This window comes from Pelmatolapia mariae, linkage group LG6, assembly GCF_036321145.2.
Source record: "Pelmatolapia mariae isolate MD_Pm_ZW linkage group LG6, Pm_UMD_F_2, whole genome shotgun sequence".
Taxonomy (NCBI): Eukaryota; Metazoa; Chordata; class Actinopteri; order Cichliformes; family Cichlidae; genus Pelmatolapia; species Pelmatolapia mariae.
In genome coordinates, this window is record NC_086232.1 from 24,007,673 (window position 1) to 24,030,189 (window position 22,517).

The following is a 22,517-nucleotide window of genomic DNA, read 5'->3' on the forward strand; positions in this document are numbered from 1 at the left end:
CGGCAGAGACTTCTGGAGGCTGCTTTTGGCAAACTTGTAAGACATTGGTGCAAACCTGAAAGAGATCATGGTAACAAACCTGGTGAGGCAAACTTTGACTCATCTGTCAGACAGTCCCTCCCTGGGATTTCACTTTCGGCTTTTTGAGACTTACTGTTTAGATGATGTACAGTCAGCATCCATTTTATCAAAGGTAGACCCTGCTAGTACCAGGCGGGATGCCCTTTTTGCCTTCAGAACCACCCTAACTCATCACAGTATAGATTAAACAAGCTGCTGGACACTCAGAGTCCTCAGAGTTTTTGGTCCATGTTAACATTATTAACGTTATTAGCCTCTGTCTCTCTTCCACAGCATGTCTTTCATCCTGTTTTCCTTCTCTCACCCCAACCAGTCGCAGCAGATGGCCGCCCCTCCCTGAGCCTGGTTCTGCCGGAGGTTTCTTCCTGTTAAAAGGGAGTTTTTCCTTCCCACTGTCGCCAAAGTGCTCGCTCATAGGGGGTCATATGATTGTTGGGTTTTTCTCTGTACCTATGAAGCGCCTTGAGGCGACTTTTGTTGTGATTTGGTACTATATAAATAAAATTGAATTGAATTGAACATGATAGCATCACACAATTTCTGCAGATTTGTCAGCTGCGTATCAATAACGAGAACCTTCAGTTCCACCAAAGCTGCTATTTGATTGAGATCTGGTGACAGTGGGGGCCTTTTGAATACAGTGAACTCATTGTCATGTTCAGGAAACCAGTCCAAGATGATCTGAGCTTTCTGACAGGGTGTGTTATCCTGTAGAAATAGCAATCAGAATATGAGTACACTCTGTCCATAAAAGGACAGACGTGGTCAGCAATAATAGACCACCAGCCTGGACCATTGATATGAGGCAGGATGGATCCATGCTTTCATGTTGTTTACTCCAAATTCTGACCAGACCATCCAAATGGCCCAAGAGAAACTGAGAGTCAAAGAACCAGGAAATGTTTCTATAATCTCTGATCCACTTTTGGTGAGCCTGTGTGAAGTTTCCTGTTAGTACCTGATAGAAGTGGCACCAAATTCATACTCATCTTCTTCTTCTTCCTGCTCCTTTTAGGGGTCGCCACAGTGGATCATCTGCTTCTATCTCACCATATCCCCAACATCCTCTCCAGTCACGCCAGCCCTCTGCGACTCCTTGTTCACTACATCCATGAATCTTTTTCAAGGTCATCCTCATTTTCTCCTACCCGGTAGCTCATTCTTCAACATCCTTTGTCAATGTCCAAACATCCCTGGATTATTTCTCTAACTTATCCCTCGACCTAAACTGACCCTCCGATGAGTACATCGGAGGGTCAGTCGATTCTGTTCACTCCCAGGGAAAATCTTAGCATCTGCAAATCTGGTCATTTTTATTTCAAGAAAATATTAATATTTTGTTGGGGTTTTTTTTTTTTTTTAATGTTCTAAATAGTTGAAAAAGTAGGCCTGTGAATATATGCAGCACTCTAAGATAGAGCACTGGATTTTTTTTAGCATTTTGGGTTGAGTTTGCATTGAACTAAGTTATTTAAATATGTCAACATGGTCTGTAGAAAGTGTTATTGGAATTTCACTATTTCTGTTTTATTTTTTTAGACATAAAATCAAGACCCGAAATCAAGATCAAGAAAAGAATCATTAATAAAAGATGAAGAAAGTATCCCTTAACTACAGCCTACCTACAGCCCTCCCCATCATCTTTTGTCATGTTGAACAGTTGACAAAAAATGTCTACAGAGGTCTGCTTAATGTAATAAAGTCAGAACTCGATGTAGCAATGTTACATCTGAAAGTTTACTTTAAAAAAATTCAAGGCGTGAATGTTTTCATTGCAGAAGACCGTTCTAATATGTCACTTTCTGTTTACAGTGTTAAAGCAGTGTGTTTAAACTAACTTGTTTCCCAGCTGCTGCTGGCTGATCAGAAATGTAAATGTCAATAAAGTTAAAGAAAGTGACGAGTACATCAATTCACTTCATAGACCATCAGAGATAAAGGAAGTTACTCATACATTGTTTAAATGCATGCGCATTAATCCAGCTAACGAAATCCCAGGAAGTTGTTCAGTGTGAAAAACGTTTCATCACTCATCCAGGTGACTTCTTCCAACCACATAAACAGTACAGCTGCATTAATGATCAAAAGCTGTCCCACTACATGACACATACACAGACTCTCATGACCACTGATCAGCGTCCATGTGAACCCTTCACGGAGAGTCGGGGAATGGCTCCCTGCAGGATGGTTAAATCCCCCTTTTTATAGAAATGGCCTCCTTGACTCCCCGCTCAAACAGCGGTGCTTGTTTTGACCATTATGCAACTGAACAGAGTCAACTTTCTGGAATTAATCATACATTCTTTATTACTACAATCTTTACAGCATGCACTATTGCTACAGTATGTTTGCTGTGTATGAAGCCGTGATGGTAACCCGATCCTCCCTTTGTGTTTTAACCCATTTGTCTGTAGCTCAGTTGGTCTCCCCCAGAGGTTAAAAAAACGAAAGACAGCGCTTTGTGGTGTGACAAACTGTATTTGTAAAGATCAAATACTAATAAAAGTGTAAAACCAAAAATCAGTCAATCTTAAGAATACACAAAAACAAAACAATTGGTGTGCGAGGAATGTAACGACGGTGCTTTCCATGAAAATGTTAGCAAAGGAAAGACTAAATGTAGCGGTATGTCAGTCCATATCAGACAGATTATTAGGAACGGCACAGACAGAATAAAAGTTTTAAATATGAAGCCATTGAATCTTGAAGTCAGTGTAATACTTTCTAAAATGTGCTGCCTAAACTGACTGTTTCCCTTTCAGCTATCAAGGCAGAGGGCACGCAGTCATTGCTACCAACCTTAACTAGAGCCTTCTTTCACTGTAAAAAGCCAGCAGGCAGCTTTTGCAATTACTCAGTTTCTTATACTGGATTATAAAGAACTTGTTTGCAAGGACTGCGTTATTTAAACTTGACTCTTAATTTTAAATTACATCCTGTCCTTTAGTTTTTGGCCAAATTTGACGCACCTCTTCTAACCTCTAATGGCTCTTGGTCTACTTCAAACCAAACCTCTAAAATTTAAAGAACTGAGAACGGAAGACAGAGAATAAATGAAAAGAAAAGTCAGCCTTGTGAGCTCCAGCAGCCGTAATGACAGAGTAATGAGCAAGAGGAAACAAACTACATCTCCAACCCATACAGTGTACACAGCAGCCATATTTCATTAACAGTGAATCACATTAAAACACTGCTGAAACTCCAAAGCAGATAATCAGAATGATTTTGTGCTGTTTGGTGTGCGAGTAACAGATGAAGCCAATAGGTTGAGTAAGTCTCATTTTCTCAGGGGCAACATTTCATCTCCGAAATTAATCAGACTTCAAACAACCAAAAGCATTTAGGTTTCCGTCCGGTACAAAAATGTAGTTGGAAAAAAAGCCCGTGAACAGTCGAGGTGCCCCGAACATCACACGGTCTTGTTTACTCCCAGTGCACCTGCCGTCAGTTAACCAGCCCACAGATGCTAAACACAGCAAGCACAGAGCCAAGCGAAGAAAACCTTTATAAAAAGTTGAAATATAAATGGTGCCCTTGTCGTTAGAATAAAAAGGGTGCTTTTGTAAAATACCTGCTAAAACTCTTCCATCAGCCTTTCTGGCTAATTTATCCTCCACATCATTATGGATAAGTGCCTATCTAGGCAAGACTTCCCTATAAAGGATCCCATTTACTTTATCTTCTCTGTTTCTTACCCCGAGCCTTCATACATCTTTAAAGACAATCTGAGTCTTCGGCTAATTTAATTAGCAGCCTCTTCCAGGTTAGGCAGACAGGTAAGGTAGGATTTGGGCATCGCTTCTGACTCTGATACTATCTGATACGTGATCAATTTAACCAGTTACTGTGTATGTGACTGCAGACGCAGTCAAAAAGAGCCTTGTTTCTTTTTATAACGCGAGTTTGCAAACTTTTGGCTTTTTTAGGAGTATAGAATATTTATGCTATACTCCTGCTTTAGAGCCCGAATCATTCACAAGGTTAGACTGATTTATTTCATTGCTAACAAAGTGCTCAAAAAAACCAACAACACAAACATAATATTAAATTGAGATACTTAACGTTACAGAGGAAATTAAGAAAGAAAAGGAGGACTCCAAGCAGTTGCACTATATAAACACTAGAGGGTGCTGCTAGCATATTTTTTCTTTCATGCACTCAAGAGCTCCAAGAAATGATCCCCAGTGTTTACAGCTAATATAAATTAAATGTGCCCATTGCTGATCACATGTTTCATGTGCTGCAGAGCATCCAAAGGAAATCGTTTCAGCTGTATCAGAGTGGCACATGTAAGCCTAAACTCAGAAAGAAAGAAAGAAAGAAAGAAAGAAAGAATAGAGACGTACTACACTCTGCCAAAAAAGTCACAGCATGGTGTTTTCCTCTCTCTCTCTCTCTCTATATATATATATCTGCAGCCTTGGTTCATCAACAGTAACCCAGTTTTCTCATCTCCCTGTGTCAGTAGTAATCTGTCTCTTGCAGCTGGCTGTTTCTATTTCTGTTCCCCGTCTTTTACTTTGTTCCTGACGTTGACTGGACCCCTTGCTCTGCAACTACCTTCTCATCACCTTCACCCCTTCGCCAATCTCCACCATTTATCTCCCTAATCTTTTTCCTTCCTCATCGACGCTTCCCACATCTCCATCTCATCTCCGAGTGCTTCTCCTGTTCCTGGCCCGCGTGGTCCTTGCTCCTTCCTTCACGATGACCGAGGGCAGGTCTTTCAAGGTGTTGGCAGCCGTCTTGCTCCAGTAGTTGACCTCTTTGTAGACCCGGTACACCCAAAGCTTCAGGTCAAGCAGACCGGTTGGGACATTTAGCTGCCAATGACAAGAGGAGACAACCGTAAACCATGCTTTAGTTTCAGTCCAACACTTTCACCGTTACCTTTAACACCTCAGGACCTACCTCCAAGCCCTCCACACTAGGAGTCAGGGAAGTCGTGCCTTCAGCAGCTTTGAGGAGTTCTCCAGTGCTAAGTAAGAGCAGCGGCAACCTTTCTTTCACCAGCTTCCTCTTGTTCTCATACTCGCCCTTCTTCCCACCACCCAGCTCCTCCTCCTCTTTGGCAACAGCTTTCTCTAGCAACTTCTGGCATTGTAGCAACGCCGAGTGGATGCGCCAGAGTTTGTCTCTGGTATCCAGCTGGGAAGAAGGAGGAGGGACAGACACCAGACGACGGTCAGTCACGTCCTCGGTGAAGTTCTCCTTCTTTCTCTTGGGGAAGAAAGAGAGAAACGCAAGACAAACGTGTCACACTTTGTAACAAAAGTGAGATTTTTTTGAAAGAAAATAAATGAGAGAGAGAGATAGAGATAGAAGAAGGGGAAACTGGAAAGTAGTATAAGTGGAGGACTGTTTTCAGCAAGTCATGACATTACTTTCAACTGCAATTTGGCCTTTACAGAGGACCACTGACAATGAGGCAACAGGGATTTCCTCCTAATGCAAAAGGAATTTGCTTGGGATCATTTACTAAAGGCTGTCACATTGTCTATTATAGTGGAATTTGCACTCAGTCCAGTTCCAGTAAAGACTTACTAAGTAAACAAGTAAAAGGTTAAAATAACAGACGCACCATAGAAGCAATGGCAAGGTCTTGAATAATCAGGCCCCATCTTATCTTAATGACCTTACAGTATTGTATCACCCCATTATAGCACTTCACTTTCAGACTGCAGGCTTATTTGTGGTTCCTGAGTATTTAAAAGTAGAATGGGAGGCAGAGCCTTCAGCTTTCAGGCCCGTCTTCTGTGGAACCAGCTTCCAGTTTGGATTCAGGAGACGGACACCCTCCCCACTGTTGGCTGCTGTTTGTTCTGTTCTCTTTTCTCTTTCAAGATGACCCACATTGCCTCAGTGATGTTGATGTCCAGACTAATCCATGACTGATAGTGTTCCACTGTGTGTATTTTAATCCAGGTATACTTTTACTGCATTGACAGTGTGTTTGGGATCATTGTTATGCTGTAATAGGCCAATTGGACACTTTCTACAAAGCATAGGTATTGTGGTACAGTGGATCAAAATCTGCTGTTACTTTTCTTCATTCATAATTCTATTGACTTTGGCAACATCTCCAACACCACTGGTTGATATGCGGCCCAAAACCATAACAGAGCCTCTACCATGCTTTGCAGATGGCTGTAGACACTTGGCCATCTGTAAAACACACAAATAGCCGAGTTGTGCCCCTTTCCCCAATTACCTTTAATACAATACTGACAGTTTTACCAAAAATTTCAAATTCCGATTCATCACTTCATGAGACCTGTTGTCACTAATTTTAAGTCAAGTTCTTGCATAATTTTCCATTGAGAACATTTCAGAGGAGGCTTTGACAAATGGCAGGTGGATCAGCTGAAGAGCTAGGTGCATCTCTCAGGTCATGTGCCAGGTCTTTGCTGGGCTGTTTTGTATTTCATAAGGACATGACTTTCAGTTACTGTTCATCTACTGTAGACAGCCTTTTAGGCCTGCTACCTCTTCTTTTCTCCTCCACTTGTCCAGTCAAATTGTAAGGATACACTGCACACTGTGCAAAGATGTACCGAGTGTCCAGCCAATAGCTCTTTGGGAATCACCTTGTTGGTCCACAAATGATTTTGTGACAGGCTAGTAGTAACAAAATGCCTAGAGATGCAATGCAAGTTATCTGCTTAAGACCACCTTTAAAAAAAATTACAAGAAGGTTTGGCTCCTTGAAGAGAAAATTGGAAAAAGTTGTGATGACTAAAGACTTTTTTTAGAGTTCTGACACTTACAATATAAGAAATGATCTAATAACGATACAGGATAAGGTAAAAGAGCCCCTGCTCTTCATTATACCTATTATCCAAAGCATTCTCAGAACTACGAACTACAGACGTGATCATGAGACTGGTGATGTTTTTGGATCACTCTGCAGGATTACTGTCACCTCAGCTTTAATGCTTGAGTGAATGATGAATTTCAGAAGCCTCTGGCATCTTTCTGCCATTCTGCTGAGGCATTAATGTGTAACCCTGCAAGTCAGAACTAGCCTGACACAGCGGCCTGAATGTGGCCTGTGTGCTTCGAAAGTCAGCAAAGGAAATTTATATTTACTCCTGGCATGAGTCAGGCAGTTATGGATACACCAAGAAGTGTTTTCAAAGCCAGAATCAGTGCACTTATGGAGTATTAGGAGTTCTGATAAGCTCTGGAAATGGCTTAAGTGGTTTTCAAGAGGAAATTGATGTTGCAAACCTGGGTTTTCCCGCCCAATGTGCAAGAGAGTGGGGCAGCGTGCCTGGAGATAATAACACGATAAAAAATAATCTTCAATAGTGTGCATTTGATTCACTGACACTTGCGTGCCAAAGATTTGGAAGAACATCTGTTTCAGTGTCAGTGCTTTCCAGGTGTGGTAAAAAAAAAAATGCAGATAAATATACAAAAATTTCTGTGTGACAGGCTAAGACAAGTCCAACTCATACATGACATGTTCACTGGAAGGTAACCTGTAAACCGTGAGGGGGAAAAAAGGAGAAAAGGGGGTAAACTTGCATATTGGCGATAAAGGGAGTCACATGGATGGAAGTGAAGCAGTGTGCCCGGTCGCTCCCTTGCTCCTAGCAAGGCCACATGAAAGGAAGGATGGATGAGGCAAACTGGCAGGAAACCAAGAAGTTGTAATAAACAGTCGCTCTCACACCTTTTGGCAAAAAGAGGCAAGCTGGTGGAAAAGAGATGAAGGCTTTGTGCCCAAGCATTGATGACTGTGTGCCAAAAACACCCACCCTATGTCATTCCAAAAACTTCACCCCCTCTCTGCTCTGCATTCCTACCCCCTGCTGTCCTAGACATAATTTCCTCCTATTTCAAACACACACACACACACACACACACTCTCTCTCTCTCTCTCTCTCTCTCTCTCTCTCTTCCTTCTTATCTTGGACTTGCACACATCCCTTTCATCATCCTTTTGTACTCCCTTTTACATACATACATACACACTTTGACAGTGTAGCTCTTTGGAAACACACACACACACAGAATATCTATTAATTTTCCTTTTAACCTTGGCCCATTTCTCTCTGTCACGCACACACTCTTCCTCAGACTTTTCTCTCTCTCACTCACTCTAAAAGCAAACTGTGACCTGCTGGCAGGCTGCAGCCAGTGTGTGGGGGGAAAATAAGTTCTTATACTCACAAAGAGTTCCAGTAAGGTGGAGCACTCATAGTGCAGCAGATCGGCTAGAGCAGCGGCCCTGGCCGGCGCGGTTCTGCTCCCATTCGAACCGTTTATGCTTCTGGTCGACCTCCCTGCCATTGAACCTCAACTTGAAGACGAGCTCACTTGTGGTAGCAGCAGAGCAGCCCAGCCCCTAATATACTCCCGGGCACGCCTGCTTCATCCCGACATCACCGGATTCCCGGTCACGGCTCATTTCAGCCTGCCCATCAGCTCCCACTCAGCGCTGCGTTAATTAGAGCCACAGAGTCAGTCTTGTCTGAGGTTTCCGTAAAACCACTTCGGTTTGTCCGATCTCCTCTGCTTACAGTTCGGTACTTGTATTACATAGTTTAAGGCCAAATCTCCGCCCTTTCCCCGGGGAACTTGATGCCTGACTGGAGGAATTTAACGGGACAAGCGGGGGCGGAGGAGAGGAGGGAAGTGAGGAGGAGCTCATCAACTTATTCATGAGCAGCTTATCCGATTTACTGGTAGTGACAGAGCCGAGATAGTCTAAATTTAAGCAGTGTGTGTGTGTGTGTGTGTGTGTTCCCCAATGATAACAAATAAGAGACCAAAAAAAAAAAAAATCAACAGCTGAAACTAGAAGTGCCCATCATCACTACGGAGACTGACGTCCTAACCACAGTGCCCGAGGACAGGAGCTCACTCCAAATTAGGCCACTTCCGGCTCGTCACATCATCAGGTGGAACTTTAATGATGTAATCACATACGTCTAACAGGAGGATTACCTAACTACGCAAGAAATATAGCATCGTCTTTGTTAGCACGGTCATAGAAAGCAAATCATATTTTTAAAGGAAAAACAAATCAGAGAAAATATTTTTTCTACAACCTAAATATTAAATTCTAAGAGCAAAAATAAGTGGGAATAGTTTTCAGGAGAACTTCCACAGAAAGGGCAGATCACATCTAAAGACTTAAATGTGATCTGCCCTGGGATCTAACTTTCTATATAGAATGGACACTTTATTAGGTATGCCTTACTAATGCCGGATTAACACCGAAAATCATACCACGTTAAAAGTTTAAATCACCTTTTTTTCTCCATTCTAATGCTCTTCAGCAGGTTTTCTTGACCATGCTAAAATGCCTAAATGGACTGGGTTGCTACCTTGTGAGTGGCTGATTAGATAGTGGTGTTGAAACCTAGTTAAACAAGTGTACCCAATAAAGTGTGCATAGGCCTAACATTGACATTTTTTCAAACTGGTGTCTTGTTTTGCGAGGAATCTAACTAAAGTTACTATTCTCCACAAGAAAATGAAATGAAAATGGACAGTCAAGTGGATTTTTAACTACTAAAAAGAAAATCATAACCAAATTGTGAAATTTTGACATCACATGTCCTGTCACCATGCTTATAAAGCCATTTTAGCCATCATTTATTTTCTGCAAGCTGGAGCTTTATTTATACAGCACATTTAATGCAAGTAGTCAACAGTGAACATTGAATAGATTGATAAACAATAAAAAGCGAATATACACTTTAAAAACTGAACTAAGAGAGAATTACAAAATATGATAACCACACTAACGTGATAAAAAAAAAAGAATACATTTTAAAATGATTTTAGGTGATTTGTGACAGTGAAAGGGAAGGTTTACAAGATGGTAGTGATACTTGCTATGATGTATGATTTCGAGACGGAGGCACTGACAGAAAGACAGGAGGCAGAGGTGAAGAGAGACAGCAGTTAGAAGATAAAGTTAGAGAGCCAAGGCTGAAGTGGTTTGGACATGTGCAGAGGAGGGATAGTGCATTGGACAAAGGGTGTTGAAGATGGACCTACCAGGCAAAGGAAAAGAAGATAATCCACAGAGGGCTGGTGTAATAGAGGAGCATGCCAGAAACAGAGTGACATGAAAGCAGATGATCCGCTGTGACGACCCCTAAAGAGAGCAGCTGGAAGAAGAAAAAGAAGCAGCTTATCTGTGTTGGTCAAGTGTCATTTGTGGGTTAGTGGCGTCACAGTTGCAGTACCACTCCTGTCCTGCAGGTGGCAGTGCAGTGTAAACATGAACGCTGAGCGACGGCTAAAGACAGCAGCTAACATTACAGCAATTTCCCTTGTTTTGTTTATTAAAGAATGAAAAATGGACAACTCTCCTGCCTCCTATATTCACAGGTACACCGTTATCGCTTTTTAATCGGGAGGCAGAGCTCTAGCTCCGGTTACAGGTATGAACTCTCTGGTTGGATACGGAGTGTCCTCTGACTCCGACAGCGATGGCGCTGCAGAGGATGTAAACAGTGACAAAGCTGGGTGAGTAAAAATATAAATGTATCGCAAACACCACTCGGCTAGCCTGGAATAATAATAATTTATCTTCGTCCTGTTATTGTGTCGTTTTGAAGCTCTGGGAAAACGTGTGAAGAGGAAGCGCCTTTTAAAAAGACCCGCAACTTTTTGCTGGAGTCTGGTTCCGCTTCCAGTGAATCGGAGGCAGAGGACGAGGATCCAGAGCCCTCACCACCACCCACTTCGGCAGCCCGACCTTCCAAACTGCCTACTCCTTCGCTGGACTCCATCACCTCTAAAAAACTGCCCTCTCCACCGCTAAATGCGTCATCTGACAGCAGCGTGTTTGCCAACCCATTTAAGGCTCAAGCAGACCAGAAGCTCAGCGCCCTGCAGAAGCACGTCCCCCTCACCATGCAGGCCAAACCCTCCCAGATAGGAGGTAAAAGGATATGCGTGTCCTACAGGAAAGATGGAAGGTGCAGGTTTGGGATCAAATGTAAATTTGCTCATGACAGTGACCTCCAGAAGCCAGTCATCTCCACTGACTGTCATCCACCTGAGAGTGAAGAGACACCAGAAACTGGAGGCAGTTCATCTGGCGGAAGGTCCCAGAGGGAAACAAAAGAGGACGAGCCAGAAGGGCAGCATGTGAAGAAGAAGAGGGTCGGACTGAGTGACAGCTTGATTCCTCCTAAAAGAGCTATGAAGCAATATACGATGCAAAGGAACAGAGAGCGAGCCAATATGTCCTGACTCACTTATAGTTACATTATGTCTTCCAGACACTTTGATTCAATACTACTTATATCCCACGTACAGAGTAGGAGCCTGCCTAATAAAATTTAAACACTCTGATGCAAAGAGTTGGGGTTGGAACCACCAACCACACTGCTAATGGCTCTAACAACTGGACTGCTGCTGCTGCTCCTGTTGAGAAGAGGAAACTGGAGGGTTTTCAGAGCTCATTCAATAAAAACACTTTGGATGAATGTTAAGATGTTTATTTACAACTTTTAAGTGGACTGTTTGCTCTAACACAAATGTAATGTGAGAGATCAGAGAGATGCCGCTGTCACATAAGGTTTCTACATAGCTTTGCTTATCAAATTACATTAAACAAATCTTATTGACAAATCAGTGCTTGCTGTTATTTGATAGGCTTACATTTGAGTCGCAGTGTTCAAGGGTACATTTCGGCTCCTTAAAGTCTTGCAGAGTTAAACTATAGGGGTTATATCATTTCCTTCAAAGCTGCACTAATGTCATTAAAACAGACAAAATCTGGAATATGCACAATCTGTAAATTTTGGTGTCTTTTCCAAGTTTTTAAATGTCTTTTTTATGTAGATTTAGCTGATTTATAACCTTGTTAAATAAAAAGTGTCACAGGAAAGCTGGACAATAAATGAGTGTTTTCCCACACACACACACACACACACATACAGTGAGGGAGTTTATAACTTTCTCATGTGTTTCATAATATAAATTAAACCAATTTATTCCAGTAGGAACTTTGTTGATGCTGCACATTACACATTAGATGTGCTGTATATTACTAAGAGGTATGCTATGTTATTGCATAATAGCAACAGCTGTGCAACAAGACCTCATCAATATATACACACCCACACACACAAACACTCATAAGTGGCTAGTTACAGGACTGTTAGGTACAAAGGCAACAACATACACATACAAACGCATATCTTTCCCTGATACGAAGTCTAAAAATCTACCAAATGTGACGATGAGTGAGCATTACATAATATACCAGTGAGCCTACATTTACCTCAAACGTGGTGAAACAGTATGTCAGGTCACTGGTAACATAAACTGCCTCTAGATTACGTTCTGTTGGCATCCTTTTTGTTTTACATGAGGGTCTGCTGCATGTGTCTCCCAGAGCCATCGGCTAGGACCTCCCCCTGCCCGGCCTGCTCCCAGATTACACCATCCTCCCCCACCACTTCTGTCTGCTGAAGAGAGGTGGCTGAGGGAGAGGAGGAAGAGAGCACCGGATTGTCCAACATAAAGCTGTCCCCGCTGGTGGAGACGGGAACCTGGCTCTGGGTTTGCGAAGTGGACATGAGAGGAGGGCTCGGGGATGCTGTCTGCAGAGGCTGGAGCTGCTGAGAGGCTGCTAGAATGGGGATCTGCTGGATGTGGGTCTGGGACTGGCTGACAGGCTGGAAGGTCATCTGCAGGATTTGTGTCTGGCCCTGGCTCTGCTGCTGGGAAGTGTATGAATGAAGAGGCTGGAGCTGCGGTTGATGCTGGGTCACCACTGAGTTGGAATGGAGGGTCAGCTGTTGGATTTGGGGCTGCTGGGGCTGCTGGGCAGTCTGCACAAACTGGACGGGCATCTGAAGCTGGAGCTGGGTCTGCTGCTGGTTCTCAGCCGGTGATGGGGGGTCAATAGGGGACAGAGCAATTGTCACAGGCACCTGCATGGTGTGGAGGCTCTGATCTTGTCCCAGCAAAACCACCTGGTGACTCACCTGCTGGGTCACATGACCCATCTGGGAGACCTGAGGCACATGCTGCCCATCCTGGCCCAGCTGGTCAACCTGGCCATCCTGCCCAACTTGGTTTGCATCCAGGCCAGTGACCTCTGCTTGCGCAGGATTTCCTGGGAGCTCCAAGAGAGAGGCAGGGGTTGTGATGAGAGCCCCGGCATTTGCTGCTAGCGCCTCAGCAATTAGCACCTCCGGGTGGCTCTTGGCCTTGTGTGCCACCACGCAGTCCTTCTTCTCAAACTTCTTTCCACAAATAGAGCAGGAGAACTGATAGGTAGCATCAGCGTCGTGCTTCTTCATGTGCCAGTTGAGAGATGCCTTCTGGCGACAGGTGAAGCCACAGATCTCACACCTATTCACACCAGGAAGCAAGAAATTTAATGAACCACTGAGCTGAAAATAAACTGAGAAAACGTGTGAACAGAGAAGTACTGACTGTAGGGGCTTCTCTCCAGTGTGTATCATGCGGTGCACGGCCAGATTGTGGGAACTCTTGAAGGCGCGAGCACAAAACTCACAGATGTAGTCCCTCTGGTCTAGTTAGCCCCCAAAAAATAAATTAAAAAAAAGACTCAATTACAGATGGGTTCCCCATGTAATTTCATTACTGATTAGAACTAAAAAATAAGCACAGAAACCAATGCATTGTTTTATACCATCATGAGCAGACGTTTACATGCACTCATCATGGACATGAATATTCTGGAAATTTGAGCTTTTTAATGATTTTTCTTTGAACTGTTCTTTTTCCAGGGTGGAGTGATTGTACAGCACACATCTTTAATTACTTTAAAAAACAAGACTTGGTTGCACAAGTTTGAATTTATTTTGGATTTTCTCAAATTCACACAGGGTCAAATATATACATACACCCTGACTAACATTTTGTTAAATGTCCCTTAACAAGTTAAACACATTTGGTAGCCACCAACAAGCCTAAAAGCTGGATATTTGATATGTTTCTTAGCAGAATTAGCAGAGGTTATTTAAATAGCTGGTTTCCTGGTACAGACCCAGTTTAGTCCACAAATATTTGGGTTAAAGTTGGGGCTTAGAGAAGACCATTCCAGAAGCTTAATGTTAGCCTGCTTTATCGATCCCAAAACCAGTTTTGACGTGGGTTTCACATCATTGTCCTGTTGGAACACCCAACTGTGTCCAAGTTTCATCTGTTTAGCTGATGACTTAAAGTTGAAGAATGTGGCAGTAGTCCTCCTTCATCATTACATTCACTTTGTGCAACATACCAGTACCACTGACAGCAAAACAGCCACAGAGCATGCTGCTACCACCACCATGCTTGACAGTTGGTACAGTATTCTCAGGTTTCAAAGCCTCAACTTCACTCCTCCAAATGTCTATCAATAAAACATTTCTCCTGAAGCCATTTGGCTTGCCCATGTGGGCAGCTGCAAATTTCAGCCACGTTTGAAGGTGTCAATTTTGGAGCAGGGGCTGCTTCTTTTCTTGGTCAGCGGCACCCTCTTGCCGGCATAAAAAGTATCTGTTGTACTCAATTAGATTAACCAATGAGACGTTAATAGGCCTTGGACTTGTCAAGTTGAAATACACTGTAGAACCTTCAGCAACACTTATTAAAAGATTTGAGTGTATGCTTATATTTGAGCCTGTTTTTTAACCTGTGTGGATCAAAGAAAATCCAAAATAAAGTCAAACTTTCGCAGTCAATTTTTGTTTTTTTAAAGTCATTAAAGTTGTATGCTGTACAATCACTCCACCCTAGGAAAAAATAGAAAAAAGTTCAAAGAAATTATCAAAAGCCCAAAATTATCATGACACCCGTGCCCATGATGAGTGGATGTAAACCTCTGAAAACAAATGTACATGCGTACCTGTGTGGTGCTTTGCATGACGCAGCAGCTGCTTCTGTAGGCGGAAAAGCCTCCCACAAGAAGGATGAGGACAAACATACTTCTTCTTGAGTAAGTGCTGGTACTTTATATGGTGCTGGAGTTTAAAGCAAAGAACAGATTAGTTACTACTGCTTTGTGTGCGTGCGTGTGTGTGTGTGTGTGGGGGGGGGCAAACCTGTAAGTAGCGAGGATGAGCCAGCACTGTCCCACATCCTTCCATTTCGCAGCGCACATACTGAACTGGGGGCTTCTTCCTGTGTGAGCGAGCCCGTTACTATCTTATACTTAACATCTATGTCTATACAAAGTTCATGACTGATTTCAGATAATGAAGCACCAACAAAGACATCAACTTCACCTTCTCTTTGGCAGCCGTGGGGTTTTGTCGTCTTTTTTCCGCCGACCTCTCCTAACACAGCCAAGACAAAAAAAAAAAAAAAAAAAAAAATGACATAATTGTGTATACCGGGAAATCAAAGCCATGCTCTGCTATATGTGAACACAAAGCCATTGTGAAGTGAGGTTTGTTTAATAACCACACGTTAAATTTAGAAGGAGGAGCAGCTGGTTAGTATTTTAAAACAGGCAGACTGAATGACTCAGGGTCTTATTGATGACATTTCCAATCACATATGTTTTCGTTCTATATTCAGTACACAATGCAGCTGCACTTACAAAGCATGTATTGTTCGCTGATGCAGTATGCATACAAATGGACCATACTACTTGAAAATCACTGCACTTTGTACTTTGACCCTTGTCATCACTCAGGCTGTAGTGCAACAAAGTAAACAAAAAAACAAAGTCTGAAATTTGAATTGGTTGCATCAGTACTGAAAGCATTTGACTATGCTTTCTTGTGCACTGTGCCAAGCACTGTGGGTCAAAAGGGCTCGAGAAGCATGTTTACCCTTCTTTCAGAATGTAAACAGATGCTCTCCCTGTGTGCTAAGTCATTACCTTTTGCCTACTCTCTGCCATAGTTTATTTTGATCCTGCCTCTCTACACTCTCCCCCCCCCCTCACTCCTCAACCAGTCGCAGCAGATGGCTGCCTCTGCCTGAGCCTGGTTCTGCTGGAGGTTTCCTTCTGTTAAATGGGAGTTTTTTTCTTCCCAGTGTTGCCAAGTGCTTGCTCATCGGGAGTTGCCTGATTGTTGGGGGTTTCTCTCCAATATTGTCACTGGTACTGTTGGCACACCACATTTCTACACTATGTACCTAATCCTTTTTCTGGGATACTAAATGCTGTAGCTTGCCTTAGTCCAGACCTTTGAATCCATCCACTTGAATGAGTTTACGGATTAATCTAGCATCAGATCAATGAACACTGCAGGAGGACTAAAAAAATTTAAAAAAATAGCGACTACTGCTAATGTCAAGCTGTGCTCCATGATGGCAGTATTCTATAAGGCGAGCGCTCCTTTGTTTTCTGCACCCAAAATCCAAAACTCCTCCAATGACAAACAGAGGAGCATGTCTGGCAAAACCAGTATGTTGCCATGGCTACATATTAGCATTAACTTAAAACAGTGTTGGCTTTAATTGGATAAATTGGACTTCAGTGATTGGTTAACAAAACTGATTAGGAATGGAGGATATGTAGATGCGTTTGCAGTTCTGTCTGGTATCAGCTCATGGCTTGTACTTCAAGTACTAGAATGTACTCACAGTCTGGTACTGCACTTACTTCCTGGGTCCATCCGGATCTTCCACTACTTCCTCTTCAAGCTTTACTTCCTCCTGCATGCTCTCTACGTTGTCTGAGCCTTCCACTTTTATCTCAGCAACCTCCTTCTCTTTCTTCAGTGGTTTCTCCTTTTCTTTCTTCTCCTTGGGTCTAGGAGGAGCTCTGCGCTTTGGTTTAGGAGCATCCCTAAAAAATAAAACAGGAGAAAAATTTCCAATCAAAAAACAGTAATTACATATGAACAACCCAATCCCTCTCATACAAAACACCCACAAACCTTTCAACCTTCGGGTCGTAGCTTTGATCGTTTAAGTCGTCTCTAAAGGGAACATCTTCCTCGCTGCTAAGGACCTCTTCTTCTTCTACACTGCTGAAAGTGAAACAATAAATTGCAAACTGGGTTTTTTTTTCTAAAAACGTTCTGCACCGGGTCAAATGGTGCACTTGACATAAGCGCACCTCTGACTCTGTGGCTGGTAGTTGAGATTGTCTGGGTCATCCTGAAAAGAAGGATCTTCATCATCCAAGCCTGGTTCAGCAGCGCCGGTGTTTTCCTCCTCTTTCTTTTCACTGTAATTAAAAACACAGGACCAAACTCTCCTTAGTTACACATTTGACTCTTTTTTTTTCATACATTTTAAACTGAGGGAACAAACCCAGAGTCAAGCTGAGTAAATACGGCGTGTCAGGCTGATTTCTTCTGTTGCTGCTTCTATACTTAGCCTCAGACTGCGAATGTGCCAGTAGCAAAACGACATAATGGTATCTTTAGAAAAACATATTTTCCTACATAAAGAACCTGAGATTAGGTGCACAACGTGATACGAGCAATAAATGTGACTTTTTAAAAACTGAGGAACAAACTGTGTACACAGTGATTCATGACCCATGGAAAGCTAATTCTCCCTTTCAAGCTGTTCTCCGTGGAAGTCCCTTTCTGATGACTTGCACACCTGCACTGAGAGCTGGATCTTCTCAACTGTAAAATGGAAACCCATTCAACCTCAGTTTAATTCTGGAGGAACAGGACAAAGTAACAGGGAGCAAGATGTGGTGTGGTCACAGTTTGGCTTCTTTATTCTCTCTCTGACAGGACAAGGAGTTACAGTGGAACTATAATTTGACAATATGACCCCAGGCGGTCACTTCAAAGTGCACAGCCTCCCAAATGTTCAAAGGTTGCCCCTTCACTGCAGGCTCTTCCTCTGAAGACTGTCATTTGGTTCGGAGCCAGACTCTCAGCTTTTATCAGTAGTAATTTTCCTTGATATGAAAGACAGTTCAGCTTGTCACTGAATTTCACAGTTTGCTCTCTGCTCAAGTTTTAAGCCCACAATAAGTGGTCAGAACAGGACTTCCAGGGAGCAAGAAGGCGGTATTAGGAGGCAGTGGCCAAATTTAAGCCATTAAAGCCTGCAAGAATCACATCGTGAGTCACCAAAAGTATACTTACATTTCATACTTGTCTTTATCATCTACATCTCCTTCCACAGCTGCATGACAGAGAGAGACACCAAAAGCGCTTTCAGCCACTAGCAACATCATACAAACAACATTTATAAAACAGTAATTTAACTACAAAAAAAAGAAAAATTGCATTCTATCTAGATCAATTATTTGGAAGCATTATAATGAGCCAGAAACGACAGAATCCAGATGTTTCCCCCCACAAGGAATCAATAACCAGAGATACATGTTCCCAGATGTTTTTGCAAGTTCTATACAAAACAAACAGCGATTGCCCAGATGTTTTTGGTTCTTGTGTGTCTGCATGATTTGGTCTCTGAGTTAAAAAGGCCCCCATGCTAAAGCAGAGCAGCTCACTGTCAACAGGTTGCTCACCAGCTGGATTCTCCATTCCAGGTTCAGTCTTACACACAGGCTTGGCAGAGCTGTGGACAGCCCTGCCAGATGGGGGCTTGGCATGAGTCTGAGCTGAGGGGCGTCTGGAGAGAAGGGCTGGAGTGAGAGAGAGCGGTAGCATGCAGTGAGAGTGTAGAAAAGTGTCATAAAGTGTGACACAGGCCTGACACTAGTGAACACATCAGTGCCGTCTGAATCAAAGACATAACTACAGGTAAATTGCATTTGATTAATCTTAAATGTAAAGTGAAGAAGGGGGGTATAAAGCGGCTTTTATGCAGTTGATTACCTTGGGCATCTGTGGCAGGTTTCTTGGCGTCTTCTTGTCTGCAGAAAGAGGGAAAAACATTGACTTGACGCATTTTCCACACCTGCACAGCACCACAATATCATCATCACACGATCGTATGTTTAATAAGATAATGCATTTGTGTGTTGTAGCACTTTTTAAAATATAGCCCCCTTTAAAACCAGGTAAGTTTTACTCCACCCTTCCCATGCAGACAGCAGAAAGGGGACGAGCCACGATGAAGGCGTGCTTTTGACAGGAACCGACTTCACCGACACAAGGTGCAAGCTAAGGCGGGCTCCTTATAATCAAATGTGGTGGCCAAGTTGAAATAGGGCTACTCAGTAAAGAAACAAACAAAGAAAAAACAAAAACGTACTCTGTGCCTTGAAGGCTGTCTCCCGCAGCCTCAGCCGAACCTGCAGCATCTGAATTTTTCTTCCGCCTGGAGTTGGAAACTTTCCTCCGCTTGGTCGCACCGGCGTCCGGGCTATGTTCGTCCTCGTCGTCGTCGCTGCTTTTGGTGTCTTTCAGCCAAGCCGGTACTGCCCTCGTTGACCTATCTCTTAAAACCCGTCCCGAAGTCTGCGGGCTCGACGTACCGCCGTTAACGTCCGCTATAGAAGCGGTGACGCCAGACCTAGGGCGGCCCGCTCCCCGCTCCCTCAGCGCCCTCCGTGGCGTACCAGCTGTACTGGTGCCCGGGGTCTCTTCTGCGGCCTTGTCCTCCGTCGGATCTTCACCTTTATTTACATTCCCGGTTCGGTCACCGGCTGGTTCCATCACCGTGAGGACACTTAGGACCACCTCAGATTCCGCTTAAAGTCAGGCAGGTTTACTTGCAAACTGAGGAAAAACGGACCACATCTGCTTTAAAGACGTTTTGATTGCAGGCGGCCTTTATCCAACAGTGGTGCATTTTCAGTTGGTTTCGTCGCAAATTAAATACATATATATATTGATTAGAAACTGAAAAGTTTTCTTAATTATCTATTCAGCAATAAACCGATATAATTTTAAAGAAGCAGACACTATTTTCTCCTTCTTAAAGCTATAGTAAACCTACTTATTCGCCCGGGCCTTGAGCACAACCATTTTGTGCGCTTTGTTGCGTCTCCTTTAAGCCAAATATAAACTGAGGCTACGTTCAAGAGCGGCAGCGCGTTTCAGCAGCTGCCACAACCATCTGGATGGGCCTAACTGCCCGTTACAGATCAACTGAGCGTAACTGCTGTGTTTACAAATCTGCGAAAGCAGCCGCAGCAGCCGCGCGACAGCAGCGTGAGGACGTAGGCTGCCACTGCATCCTGGGAACTGTAGTAAAAATAAAATAAATGCAGTTTGGATGCTATTTAAGTGTGCTCCTTTTTTTTTTGACGCGATTTTTATCGGGTTTGGCTTAAAACATTTACGTAAGTATAAGACATAATTAATTTGAAATGATACATACTATAAAATCAATAGAAAATTGGTATAATATTTATTCCCGTCCTTCCACCTAAAATGACAATACAATTTGAAATAGGCCTAGCCTGGGGTATTTTGTGTAACATTCTAAATTAAGTAATAAATTGCCTGTTTGAGCTAAATTATTAAAATGTATTTATATGTGTATACTGTTTGTTTGTTTTTTCCATTACTAATGTCCACAATAATCTGCGTTAATAATAACTAAAGCTAACATGGCTGCCACTGAAAACCTGCACTGACTGGTCTGAACAGAAAGTGATGGAGAGCAGTTACCACCAGATGGCAACATCATAACACACAAGCTTGACTTTCTTTTCCCTTTATCTACAGCGATAAAGCAGGTGACGCATTCGTGTGCTTGCTAAAGTGGTGTGCTGGAGATATTATTATTGGGAAATAATAAGTCACTTAAACTTTTATTGATACACTAGCCTTGAATGCAAGCTACAGTGTGGGACTGGAGCTGGTGGGAAAACTGTATTTCTTTTCAGTACGAAATCAATAATTTGGTACACTAAAAGTGTCATTATTTATTAAACTGGTGCAGGAAGCTGCTACTGCATACATTATTAATGCCACTGTAAAGTCATGATAAAGACTGCTAAGGTTTCTAAATGGCAGTCATAGTAATTAAAAAAAGATCTGTCTTAAATTAAGGTTATGTAACTTTAGACAAAACTATAAAACATAACATATTACACTGCGAGTGAACAGTGCACCCTTAGCGCTTACAGAGAAATTAAAAGGATAAGTAGCAGCCAAGTGCTACAAATCAAATTCACTGTACTGACTGATCATCAGCAAGTGTGAGCACCATCATTAAAGCAGAGGTTTTGACAGTTTGCTGGTCTGGAGCATTAAGGTGTGTGTTATCATAATGCCACAATCTTCACAGGAGTTAAGTGCCTCGGTTAGCATGTTAAATGTTAAAGTTCATGATGTTACAATTAGAAAAAGACTAAACAAGTAGCCCTGTTTTTAAGTGACGCCAGAAGAAAGCCTCTTCTCTCTAAAAAGAACATGGCAGCACAGCTTATGTTTGCAAAGTTGCATCTGAACAAACCACAAGACTTTTGTAAAAACGTCCTTTGGACCGATGAGACCTAAGTGGAGATGTTCAGCCAGATGCTCAGCACCATGTTTGGTGAAAACAGAACATATCAGCACAGACACCTAATAGCAGCTGTCAAGCACGGTGGTGGAGGAGTGTTGATTTGGGTTTGTTACATCCACAGGACCTGGGACCTGCACTCCGAAGTGGCATGAAGAGTGTGGAGCTGGCAGCAAAGCAGCTGATTTTACAAAGAAATGACACTATGGAAAAATATGAAGAGGTTAAGCACAACACAGACAGAAATGAACACAGTAGTGTGTGAGCAAACACTGCAGCATGATGTAGTATTAAAATTGTGCGCCTTAAGTGATTTGGTCATTAAGAGTGTTAATAAAGTTCAGCCTTTATGAAGTCTGTAATTAAAGCCGGTGAAAAGTTAACATACATTAATATCACAACTGATTGATAACAATCAAGTATTTTATTAAGTTAATGTTTAAAATACAGTTTAATTTTGTATTCTTTCAGCTGCAGCTTCGGGCATATTTAAGAGTGGGAATAAATATAAAAATATAATTCAATCAAAGGCTTTGTCTACATGCAAGTTTGATACAGCGTTAACAAGTACAACCAGGAGTCGGGCTTAAGGATCATATATTAATGCTTACAGAACAATAAAACTGTTGTAAAACTGTTTGCAGCCAACAGAAAAAAAGAATAAAGTTGTGCCTAAGAATCTCTGTATTATATTACTGAAGTTTGTAAGGGAAAGGCAAAGACATTAGACACTATTAAAAAAGTTTAGACCCTTCTACTATGTGCACACAGAGGTCTGAGGGATCTTCTTGGAAAGGTTGTTGATCTTTTCCTCCACACCAATGTGAGAGACAGATACAGTCAAACAGAGAACTTCAAATTATTGCTGCCAAAGTGGTTTTGCAAGATCTTGAATCATGGGGTCTATTTATTCACACACTGCTTCTGCATTTTTTTTTAAATAAATGATGACAGTGTAAGATATCATGTTTTTGTTTGAGGTTGTAATCATCTAATTTTAAGACCTGCTAAAAACCAAATGATTAATTTCTATGTCCTGACAGTAAACCTTACATTCTTTTTCAGATGATATGCTGTGTGTCACTGGGGCAGTTGCCTCTGAAACAAACAAGTGAATTAGATTCACGTTGATCTATACTTATCGGAATTATTTT

At 42.4% G+C, this 22,517-nt stretch overlaps 3 protein-coding genes across 5 annotated transcripts; 1 reads left to right on the forward strand and 2 right to left on the reverse strand.

Annotated features, from left to right (window-relative positions):
- Positions 1–1,841: 1,841 nt before the first annotated feature.
- cntf (ciliary neurotrophic factor) lies at positions 1,842–10,269 on the reverse strand. Of its 2 annotated transcripts, none has more exons than XM_063476261.1 (3): positions 10,099–10,269; positions 4,993–5,301; positions 1,842–4,904 (listed from the first exon to the last, which is right to left on the reverse strand). In XM_063476261.1, the coding sequence occupies exons 1-3, from the start codon at positions 10,168–10,170 to the stop codon at positions 4,731–4,733; spliced, it is 555 nt and encodes a 184-aa protein (XP_063332331.1). In that variant the 5' UTR covers positions 10,171–10,269; the 3' UTR covers positions 1,842–4,730. The 2 variants fall into 2 exon arrangements, with proteins under 2 accessions (XP_063332331.1, XP_063332330.1); XM_063476260.1 differs by lacking the exon at positions 10,099–10,269 and adding an exon at positions 8,260–8,730 and having other exon boundaries at positions 1,843–4,904.
- Positions 10,270–10,325: 56 nt separating this feature from the next.
- On the forward strand, positions 10,326–11,414 carry si:ch211-113e8.11 (uncharacterized). The gene is made up of 2 exons (XM_063476259.1): positions 10,326–10,572; positions 10,665–11,414. Exons 1-2 carry the CDS (start codon positions 10,490–10,492, stop codon positions 11,302–11,304), a joined length of 723 nt encoding a protein of 240 aa, XP_063332329.1. The 5' UTR covers positions 10,326–10,489; the 3' UTR covers positions 11,305–11,414.
- A 122-nt stretch (positions 11,415–11,536) lies between these two features.
- On the reverse strand, positions 11,537–19,828 carry zfp91 (ZFP91 zinc finger protein, atypical E3 ubiquitin ligase). Of its 2 annotated transcripts, none has more exons than XM_063476258.1 (12): positions 19,162–19,828; positions 18,783–18,820; positions 18,473–18,589; positions 18,084–18,123; positions 17,090–17,200; positions 16,908–16,997; positions 16,631–16,816; positions 15,300–15,350; positions 15,117–15,195; positions 14,921–15,035; positions 13,504–13,603; positions 11,537–13,419 (listed from the first exon to the last, which is right to left on the reverse strand). In XM_063476258.1, the coding sequence occupies exons 1-12, from the start codon at positions 19,563–19,565 to the stop codon at positions 12,423–12,425; spliced, it is 2,328 nt and encodes a 775-aa protein (XP_063332328.1). In that variant the 5' UTR covers positions 19,566–19,828; the 3' UTR covers positions 11,537–12,422. The 2 variants fall into 2 exon arrangements, with proteins under 2 accessions (XP_063332328.1, XP_063332327.1); XM_063476257.2 differs by having other exon boundaries at positions 16,908–17,000.
- Between the last annotated feature and the right edge of the window lie 2,689 nt (positions 19,829–22,517).